This window comes from Ursus maritimus, unplaced genomic scaffold (genome assembly GCF_017311325.1).
Source record: "Ursus maritimus isolate PB19 unplaced genomic scaffold, ASM1731132v1 scaffold_7, whole genome shotgun sequence".
Taxonomy (NCBI): domain Eukaryota; kingdom Metazoa; phylum Chordata; class Mammalia; order Carnivora; family Ursidae; genus Ursus; species Ursus maritimus.
Window position 1 is genome coordinate 32,952,328 of NW_024426885.1, and position 11,485 is coordinate 32,963,812.

Here is an 11,485-nt window from a genome sequence, read left to right on the forward strand (position 1 = left end):
TTCTCCCATTCCGTGGGCTGCCTCTTAGTTTTTCTGACTGTTTCCTTGGCTGTGCAGAAACTTTTAATCTTGATGAAGTCCCATAAATTCATTTTATCTTTTGTTTCTCTTGCCTTTGGGGATGTGTCATGAAAAAGGTTGCTTTGGCCGATGTCGTAGAGGTTGTTGCCTATGTTCTCCTCTAGAATTTTGATGGATTCCTGTCTCACATCGAGGTCTTTCATCCATTTGGAGTTTATTTTTGTGTATGGTGTGAGATAGTTGACCACTGAATTTAAATTAGTACTTCTAATTAGTATCCCCAGCACCCCACTAGCACATGTAAGGTATAAGTAATAAAGAATGAGGAAATGAAAGACTTTGAAGATTATTTCAGGACAACTTCAGGGATAGAGAACCAAAGCAGAATGGAATTAGATAACGGTTTCTCATTTATTCTTTATTTAGAGTACCTTTGATAGCAGAGAGTACAGGATAAAGTTCTTCTTTTCAACTTCCGTGGCGTAAAGCAGAAAATGACATTTTAACAAACTTAGGAAAACCATGTGGAACTCTGTAATGTCTTTGTACCTGGGATCATCTGGAACTAGCTTGATTTTGATGTGATGCTTTATAGCCAGACCACCTTAATTTGTCCCAAATTTGAGTAGTAATTAATGCTTAAAATCTCAGGTGCATTTGAACTGTTGACAAAACTTTCTTGATTTCCTTCCTATCTTTGTGGCCTCTCCTCTGCCTCTTGATTATAGGTCCTCCTCAGTCTTACCCTTAGATGTTGGGGTTGCCCAAGGCCCTTATTGAACTTCTCTTCTTTCTCTCTGTTCTCCCTGTATGATCCCACCTACTCCTGTAGTGTCAGTTTACAGCCATACAAAAAGTAAGTGGGTGGATGGATGGATAATTGGATAGCTAGATGGCTGAATGAATGGATAGAGAGAAAATGTAAGAAAGACCAATCGTTTGACTTTGAGGACCAGTCAGTCTGCTTTGGCAGGTCTGAGCAGAACAAGGTACTTAGGCAGAGTGTCTTGACAGAAAGTTGAAGATCTTATCGCTCCCACCACTACCACTGCATCCCCAAGCTTGCTTCTTTGGGAAGGCCTTTCCTGACACCCTTCACCCCCCTCCTCTAGGCAAGCTTAGGTCTCTGTTACACATTTCAGTAGCACTGCACTTCTCCTTTAGAGATACATATCAGTCACCCTTGGAATAATTTATTTTCTGTTAAGGAAGGGACTGTGTGACTTATTTAATTCTTTATCTCCAGTTTCTAAGCACAGTGCTTTCTCCACATAGTAGGTGTTGAATAAATGTTGGGTGAGTGAGTGAATCAGTGAAACAGTAGTTTCTCAACATTGAAAGAAACATCAGAGATCTGCCCTGGGATCATGATCAAAAAGATATTCTGTGGTTTTGCTTTTCAAAGTATGGTCCTCTGGCATTGTCATCACTTGGGAACTTGTTAGAAGTGCACAAGCTCAGACCCTTCCCCAATCTCCTGAATTACAGTTGCACTTTAAGTTCCAGTACCATCAAGTTTGAGATGTACTTCTCTGTATCAGGTACTTGTTCTGCTTTTGCTTCAACACCTCCAGGGAAGAGGAACTTACTACTATCCAAAATATTCTCTTACATTTCAGTTAGTTGTAATTGCTAGCAGGTGTCTCTTTAACTAATTTAGCCCAAATCTACAATTTCTTTCCTTTGGTGCAAGTTATGTCCTTAGGCCTCCAAAGTAAGCCTAACCTCTTTTTACCAATATAGACATTTGGAAATGGGTATTATATTCCTCACATAACAGAGAAGAATTTGTCACCAGCTTAGCTGTATTTTTATTTGCTTTCTGATGAGTAGGAAATCAGAGTGAAGAAATAATAAGCTAAAAACAAAACAAAACAGAAGGAAACAATAACCTAAAGCTGCAGTCCGGGCCTTGGCTTCCTGTGGAGTCCCTACCCTGTGGTTCTGAAACCCTCTTTATTGGCCCTGAAAGGGGCCATGTATGCATTAGCTTTGGTTTATGAGATCTCTATCCAAGGAGGTTGGAGGAATTGGTACTCTCCATCTCTTAGCTGTCATTTTTTTGACTTATCAGCCTTCAGAATTATTTCCCTTGTGGTCTTACTACAGGAGACTCCGTAGAGTGATGATTTTTTAAAATTATGCTAGTAGACTTTCAGTACTTTTTTCTTTCTGTTTCTCTGATTGGATAACTTGTAGAACTGAAACTTTGTTTTATGAAATAATATTTTGTGTGAATTTTAGTTACTAAGAATTCTCATCTGTATATGAAAAAGTATTGTGAAAAATGAGTATTTATAAACTGCTTTCAGATGTTGAACATCTATAGATAAAATGTGGTTATATTGCAGCTAATCTATGAGGTTTTTTTTTTAGCAACATGAGTTTGTTTTTTTTTTCCACAGGTGTTCATATTTTTTAAGCTTTGTGGTATATATTCCAGGCATAAAATACCTCTGCCTAAAGGAACCTAACATTTTAATTAGATAAGTTTGAGGAACATGAAAAATTAGAAGACAGTGAGGAGCTTTTCTGTAAGACTATAAAGTAAACTAGACTCTTAGGAAGAATTCTGGTTACAGCTATAACTGTTACACCATTGCAAAATGATTTTTAACAAAACATGCTGTTTTCTTTTCAGGGCATTCATCCTCAAAGAAATCAGAAAATTCTGTAAACAGTAAGTATCTAGTATTTCTTTATTAAATAAAAATGTATAGATTCAAGTTATTCAGTTTGGGTTTCTCATCAATTGTGACCTGCTCTGATGTATTATTTTTTGGTTTTGTACTAAAAAAAATCATAGAGAAAGTACCATAAGTATATGATTTCTTTTCCAATTTTGAACATTTTAAACTTTCTTAGTTTTAAAATAGAAGAGCATAAAATTTCTTCTTCAGTAAATACAATGGATACACAATTTAATTTCACTTTATAGAATATGATGGAAGAAAAGCAGAAGAATGAGGTTGGAATGGAAAAGGATTGGGAAAGTGGATTAAGATTTAAGAAATGTTGCTTATATTGTATACTGAGTAATCTCTGTTATTTGGTGATTTTGACTGATCAAATGAAATGTGTGGTTTGTGTATGGAAAGTAAAATGTTGGCTACTGGTTAGTTATTTAATAAGTACTGTGGTTTCCACCAGATTGTATCAAACCAGATTGGATTTTATTATTATTTTCCTTGCAACATTCCAAAAAACATTCAAATGACTTATAAATACAATAAAGTAAGATTTTTAAAAGTAAAATCAGGATAATGGACAAATAAGATAGACTAGCAAAGTAACGCTTGAGTAAAATTAACACAGACAAATGTTTACTAAAAAGTTCTGCATAATTACAAAGGTAGATCACACATTTGTCACTGTTCTTCCAAACAACCAAACCAAAGAGGGGAACCACCAGTAGTATGATTAATTGTACCCATATGATCATATGCAGGTTATTCATCTTTTTCCAGGTAGAGTTCTGAGAGCAGATTCTCCTGTGGGTTCATAAAAGGGGCATCCACCTGTGATATAACAAACAGTAGCCTTGCATCTCAATAGTAATACAATGTCATAAAGACCTTGCAGTAGGGTTAGGGCTAATAATAAAGTGTAGTTCAATAGCCTATCTAATTCATTTTATAATATCTGGACTTATGAGACTTCTAGGCTTGGAAATTTGTGAACTTAAGAATTTTTTTTTTCTGATTTAAAGTAATATATATTTACTGTGGCAAACTCAGGAAAAAAATTAGTAATTACTCCAAATCCCACCATTCTCAAAGAGAAACATTATTAGCATTTTAATATAATTCTTAAGGAGAATTTTTAAGTGGTTGGTAATCAGAAATTTTGCACTATGAAAAATAGTAAAAGAGAAATTTTAAGATATTTACTGTTTAAAGATTTAATGGAGAGGGAGGTGTCAGTGGAGGCCTTCCTCTAGTTTAAGGATACAACTTATTTCTTATAAATTATTTTGCTCATACCAATTTTGTTTTCAGCATATTTGAAGTGTCCTAAAGCACTGATACTTTGTTTCTTCCCATGCAAATCCTAATTGATCTGTAGCTCCTTTTCCTAAATTAGGTGAAGTGTAGTGACAGTTTCTAGAACATAGCCTGGCATGAGAATGGTAGATTCATGCTATCTAGGCTGAAGTAGTGTGTGTGTATGTGTGCATGTGTGTGTGTATACACACACTATCTTTCATTTCCACTTGGATAATGTTGTTACCCTTTTACCACCGTTTAATGTATGGATTATTAAAACCAAATCTATGAAGAAAAACCCAATTTCTGTGGGGAAAAAGAATTTTAACTTGAATTTGTTGATTATTTACTCTTATCAGCCAAAATAGCAAGTGGTTTACTTGTACTCCCTCATTTAATCTTAGTAATGGGCATATAATATTCCATTTTGCAGACAGGAGAACCAAGACCCAGAGAATTTACATAAATTGCCAGAGATCTAGTAGTTGTTTAATAGCAAAACTGGGATGAAACACAGATTTATAATTCCATGAAGTCTATGCCCCTTTACCTGTATCATCAATAACCATTCAGTGAATCAAAAAAAGTCCATATTTTATACCCCAATTTTGGCAGATACATTCTATAAATCTGCATTAAATGATTTGAGCTGTTTGTGTCTCAGTTCTATATGTGAAATAGGCATAAAGACACTTAACTTTGTTTTATTATCAGAGCCAAATGAGGCAATATATACCTAAAGCATGTATCCAACACAAAGTAAGTTCTTGATAACCTGTAGCTATTATTATTGTTACAGAAAGGAAAAAAAAAACCGGACATTAAACAGAGTCTGTGTTTTGTTCTCTAGAATTGGTCAAATCAAAAGTTAAGTCTGTAAAAGTTTGACCTGTCCATTTGTTATCGTAATTGGAGACTTGCCACTTCTTCAGTAAACCCAAGTTATTTAGGTATCATATAATAGCTAGAAAAACCAAGGTGACAGATCTGTTTTCATTATTCAAACATACAGGGAAAATCATATGCAGTTTGCATTTTAGAATTTGCATTCTAGGGGGCACCTGGGTGGCACAGCGGTTAAGCGTCTGCCTTCGGCTCAGGGCGTGATTCCGGCGTTATGGGATCGAGCCCCACATCAGGCTCCTCCGCTACGAGCCTGCTTCTTCCTCTCCCACTCCCTCTGCTTGTGTTCCCTCTCTAGCTGGCTGTCTCTATCTCTGTTGAATAAATAAATAAAATCTTAAAAAAAAAAAAAGAATTTGCATTCTAAAAGCAACAGTGAAAACTTAAAGTAGGTCAAGAATGGAATAACCAAGGCGTTGACAGAACTTGAAATTGTGTTATAGGAAGAAGGTTGAAGGAAATACAGATGTTCGGTTTGGAGAAAAGTGAAGGGATGGGAGGAAAGGGGTAAGGAGGCAGATGTGGAAACTGTGTAGGAAACTTATTTTTGATGGCTATTTAGCAGAACTAGAGTCTCTGGATAAAAATTGCCCAGAGACAGATTTTTGCCTTAATTTAAGGAAAAACTTGTCAATTAGAACTATCTGAAGAAAGGAACAGAGGAATGGGCTGCTTCAGGAAGTAGTGAGGTGTTTGAGCTTAGATTGGACAACCACTTGTCGAGGGAGATGTTGCAGTAAGAGATTCAGTCATTGCATAAGGGCTAAAGACCGTACAGAGAGTCAGTGATGTACATTCTGATCCCCGCTTACTAATAACTGCTGCATGGCTTTGACACTGATACAAGAGTACCCTTTGTAGTGCCTTTTCAGCTCCTTGTGATTGCCTTAGCAGTGCCCCTCCCACTTCTGCCCGGCTGTGGCAGTTACCATAGAGATGGTTTCTAGTTACTGTCACTCTCAGGGACCTAGGAGGGCATAGATTCACAGAGTTGAACTTAAAGGTCATGTAGTCCAGTCGTCTAGATTTGCTTCTCTAACAATATTTGGCTACTTTTTAAGCATTTGATCTTTCAAAGAGAGTTATTTTATAATATTCTAAACTGATTTCGATCTTTTAGTAAAACTAAATTGTCTAGGATCAGAAAACTGGTGTAGGAAAGCTGGCATGTGGGACGTATTGAAGGGAACAAGAGGACAGGTGATTGTAAGGCCTTTTAAAATGAGCTGCCCACTTTTAAAGATCTTGGGTTTTGTTCTTTGACATCATTAACAGGGTAACACCATAATGTTAACTATTAGGCCTAATTAGTTTTTCTGTGCTTGCTTTATCTCATGTTAGTGAGTTTTCATAAAAATAAGAGTAGAACACTTTTATTCTCTCTTCTCACACATTCATTTTGGGACACTGGCAGTTTTAGTGCTGGTGGTCATTGAGTGGGAATCTGGTTCCCAAGGCTTTATAATTTTATCATCTTTTATTGTCTTTGTATGTAGATCATTACAAATACAACCCCTGGGGCGCCTGGGTGGCTCAGTTGGTTAAGTGTCGACTCTTGATTTCAGCTCAGGTCATGATCTCAGTGTTGTGAGATCAAGCCCAGAGTCGGGCTCTGCACTGGGCATGGAGTCTGCCTGAGATTCTCTCTCTCCCTCTCCCTTTCCCCCCTTCCTGCTCCAAAATAAAACCCCTCTCCTTTTTTTCTTTTCCTCTGCCATTTTTGTTAGAATTTGTGCCAGAATAGATGCAGTTAGGACCAAAGTTCAGACATGCATATTGATTCAAGGATCAAAGTCCAACAGGTAAAAGGCTAAAAACACTGTGGGCAAATCAATGCTGTTTTATTTTTGTGTGTGTTTAAGGGACATTCTGTATTGACAGGCTGAATTTGTGTCAGTTCTTTTTGAGACTAACTTATTGGAGAGGAACTATTTGCTAATATCGTATGGCATATACTTTTATTGCCTTATATTTTTCAGTATTTGATAATTTTTAGTTCACTAATATAGGGTGATTTTTGAAACATGTCTATTTTGTTATATTTTAAAAATAGAAATATCTTTATTGTTTTGACTGGTTTTTAAAGGCAATACATGATCATTGTTTAAAATACAAAAAATTTGGAAATGTTTAAAGTAGAAAGTGAAAATATCCTAGGCCACAGGTAATATAATTACTGTTAAGTTTGGTTGGTCCTTACAAACTTACAGTATATTTACACATATGTAATCATAAATCGGGTTATACCATGCATGCTTTCTGTAACTTTTAAAAAATTTTGAAATAGGGGCGCCTGGGTGGCACAGCGGTTAAGCGTCTGCCTTCGGCTCAGGGTGTGATCCTGGCGTTATGGGATCTAAATAAATAAATAAATAAATAAATAAATAAAATATTAAAAAAAAATTTTTTTTGAAATAGACGTTTTTCCATGGTAATACTATAGACATGCTAAGTTTTTTTTTAACGGCTATATAGTATTAATTTAACCAGTCCTTGATCCCTAATTGGTGGGGATATAGGTTGTTTTCTTTTGCTGTTATTGTTGTTGTTATTTAATGAACATCTTTGTACATGTATCTCAGGTACTTATTTATTCTAAGTAAATAAATTCTTAAAAGCAGCATTGCTGGTCAAAGGATATGTACATTTTAAACTGATCTGTATTACTAGATTTTCCTCAAGAAAAAAGTTTACAGAATTTTTACTCCTAACAATGTATGAGTGTGTCTATTTCTTTACTGAAACCAGCTTCTTCTAATTAATTTAATCGACATCAATTTTTAAAAGCACCTGACAATATTTTTTCATAATTTAACTAACTGGTCCTACATACTAGTTCATTTCTTGAGTTCTTGATCCTAATGTAAATATACTCTACAAAAATCTTAACCTGCATGTCTTTTGTATGCCAACAGGAAGAAGATACTAAATCAAAGGCAATTATATTGCAAAAGATTGTTCCTTTTATAAGAGTTAATATTGGAATTGCCACTTTAACTCCATGTAATTTAGAACTTCCCATGAGACTTTCCTTGGTCTTTTTGCTGAGATTCTTTGGTATATCTCAGGTTATTTATTTTTAAAAAGAATTTATTGGTCTAACAGAGTGAATTACATTTTCAGAGCCATAAAAGTTGAAACTAAACTGCAGTTAAATCTGAAGTTAATTTCATTGCATTGGTGGTTAGTTTAAGATATGTTTTAAATATAATACATTTTTTAAAATCTCTTTTAAATCAACAGGAGATTCTGATGAAGAAGAGGGTACTTCAGAATCTGAGCTTTGGAAGGGACCCCTACCAGAGACAGATGAAAAATCACAGTGAGTCCTGATATTAATAGATAATGCATACCCTTTGTATCAGTAAGGAAGCTACAACCACAGCCATTCTTGATAACAATTAATGAAAAAGCTTATCATCGTGAATGTCTGTTTAATGCCAAGGACTTCCTAGCCTGGTAAGATCAGAGTTTATTCCCAGTCATTGTTTGTGGCCATAAACAGCTAACTCATCCAGCTTCCTCTCGATGAGTAAATCTTTCTTCAGCTCACCTTGACAAATGACCCTCTGGTCTTTGCTTAGGATCCTTCAGAGAAAGGCTGTTTACTGGTTCCAGAGCAGCCTATTCTTGATATTCTGATTATCATAAACTTGTACAGGGAGCCCCTTGAAGCTGTTTATGTACCGGTAAAAGTTTACTTGCCAACAACCACCTTAGCCCCCCAAAGGCAGATAACTCAGTGTACACATTGTTATCTGCCCTGGGTTGGAAGAGCTGTCTGGATGTGGGCTGGAATTTTATCAACTCTTGTCATATACTGGGATGTTCAGCGCTTGAGCTTTATCTGTTAAAAGAGGATAAAATAATACCTACTGCATAGAGTTTATTGTGAAGATTTAATGAAATAAAGAATGTAAAGCACTTGGTACAATACCTACAAATATAAGTGCTCAATAAATTTTAGTCCCATTTTGTTAGTCTTTAGGCATATTGGTTCATAATGGAAAGATACCTTTGAGTCAGTCCTAATTCACTAATTTAAGGTGATTATGAAACATCTTGCTAATTATGATATGTTTCAGTGTAGTAGAATTCAGGTGTGTTGGAAAGAGGTTTTTTAAACAAGATCACTTTTTTTCTGCGACATTAACTTTTTTTTTTTCCAGCCATGTAAAGAATTCCTAAATGTGTGGTCATTATAGATCAGATTAAAAAAAAGTTATTACTGTAAATAAAATATTGCTATCCTAGTAAGCTGTGGACTAAACTTTTAATGGTATAACTTCCCATTGAAGAACTTTATAGCTGAAATGGACAGATCAGCTCAACTTTTTAGGCAGTAAAGATACTTGAGTAAAAATCCTAAGAAGACTCCCATCATCTAGAACTTTTTGTGACCTTATAAATATACTTGACATTGATCAAGTACTGAACATCTAAGCTACACAGAGATTCAGTTAATTTCCTTTTTTTTTTTTTTTTAAAGATTTTATTTATTTATTTGACAGAGAGAGACAGCCAGCGAGAGAGGGAACACAAGCAGGGGGAGTGGGAGAGGAAGAAGCAGGCTCCCAGTGGAGGAGCCTGATGTGTGGCTTGATCCCAGAATGCTGGGATCACACCCTGAGCCGAAAGCAGACGCCTAACAACTGCGCCACCCAGGCGCCACTCAGTTAATTTCCTAATAAAGTTCTTACTACAATTTTAAAAATTTTACTGCATTTGGCTGTCATGCTGGGGGAAAAGGGACAACAGCACGGGGAATACCAAATTGCAGATAATTCTTAAATCAATTTTTTTTTTAATTTGAACATGGGTGTAATGGCTTTAAGCATTCACAGTTATTTAAAACCAAATAATGGAGTCCCATTATGAATCTCTAATCTAAAAGAACTTTTTCTGAAGAGACTGGTAGACTGGATTTGACTTTCCAGTTTGATTTCCTGTCTCAGAAGGAAGAAAAGCAACTGTGTGTGTATATATACATTTAATCCTCACAGCACCTCTGTGAGGAAATATAATGTTCTCCTTTGTACAAACAAGGAGACTGAGCCCAGAGAAGTTCAGTAACCTGCTCATATAAGCTAATAAGTGACAGAGCTAGAACTTAAACATTGTCTGACTTGAAACCCTGTGGTGTTTTCCTGTATCACTCTGGTTCCTAGTGCTAATATTTATTTAGTACTTGACAGTTTTCATAGTATTTTAACACATTATAATACAATTTAGTATCCCCTTTCAGAGTTTGATCCATTGTTTTAGACATGATATTTACTGCTACAAATATATATTTACTATTCCCAGAGCAGTAAAGACCTACAGCCAAGGAGATTTTCCCCATTCCTAGGAGTAAGACTTATACTTTTCTGAAAATAGTTTTCTTTTTCATTCATTTCTTGCTCAGACTATAATTTGAAGTGAGAATGAACAGAGAAGTTATAAAGTCAACCAAAAAAGTAAAGAGAAGCAGTAACATTTCACAAAGTATGTACCTTAAAGTAAAATCTTAGGTAATAAATACATTTAGGGAGAGGTGGCAACATATAAAACATTTTAAATTTAATCAGTCTGGGTATAGTTATGATTATTCCAAAAGCTAAGAATTATTTGATGGCTGAATCATGAAATATATCAATATATAGAAAAATCTTATATTGAATTAAATTATATTGAGTTAAAATATTATTTTCATTAAGTACATATAATGTGTCACCTAGTAATTTTTTTTCTATAATAGTGGATTTTAATCAATATGTATACTTTTTCTTTTAAATAGAGAAGAAGAATTTGATGACTATTTTCAAGATTTATTTCTGTGAGATGGAAGAGAGAAACCTACATTCCTTAATGTGAAAGTACACTTTGAAACTCTTCACAAAAATTTCATCTACAAGTTGCAGCTTGAGTGGTTTATCTTCAGAAATAAAATCCAACTACTCTCAAGATTTCAGCTGCTTTGGAAGTTTTTCAGTTCTACTGGAGACATGTTTGCCCATCCCTTATATATCTTTTCAGTTGCTTGTCTACGACTGCTCCATCTGTAGCTGCTAGAGAATGAAGCTAGTACACCGTACGGAGAGTCCATTGTTCCTGTATTTTGTAGGGGTTTTTGTTGTTGTTCTTACTCATTCATTTTTATCTTCCCTTGCATCAATTAGTTTAAATTATTAGAATTATTGGTGTTTCACAAAAATTATAAAATAGAGTAAGTATGTCTTCACCTTCTTTACTTGCCTTTGATACACTAGCACCCTCTTTTTAAGCACCTACTTTCCCATTACCACCTCGCTGCCTTTTTTTTTTTTTTTTTGCTTACCTTTCTCTTATTTCCTTCTCACCTATACTACTTAGGGGAGTTTGTTACAATCAAATTTGACTTCCCGATGTGTGAGTATTCTATTATAAGGTAAACTAATACCATGGGCGGCGGGGCACAGCCAAAGAGGTCCCAGAAGTCTAAAACAGTAGATTAGATTCATAAAAGTTGACTCTCCAACAGAGAGATTCTATAATAAGATAATTTAACTGAGTAATAGTATGTGCTAGAGCTTATCTAAGGTACAGTCACACAA

General features: G+C 35.2%; 1 protein-coding gene across 9 annotated transcripts in view; it reads left to right on the forward strand.

The window, feature by feature from the left end:
• Positions 1-10,856, forward strand: part of LOC103667968 (protein FRA10AC1) — a 39,005-nt gene extending 28,149 nt beyond the window's left edge. For all 9 annotated transcript variants that reach the window (XR_005833216.1, XM_008696258.2, XM_008696257.2 and 6 more), the window contains 3 exons: positions 2,663-2,701; positions 8,154-8,232; positions 10,690-10,856. Coding sequence is in view for 8 of the 9 variants with exons in the window: in XM_008696258.2 (XP_008694480.1) it covers positions 2,663-2,701; positions 8,154-8,232; positions 10,690-10,732 (161 nt within the window). In the remaining variant the exon portion in view is untranslated. The remainder of the gene's footprint in view (positions 1-2,662; positions 2,702-8,153; positions 8,233-10,689) is intronic.
• Positions 10,857-11,485: the final 629 nt, after the last annotated feature.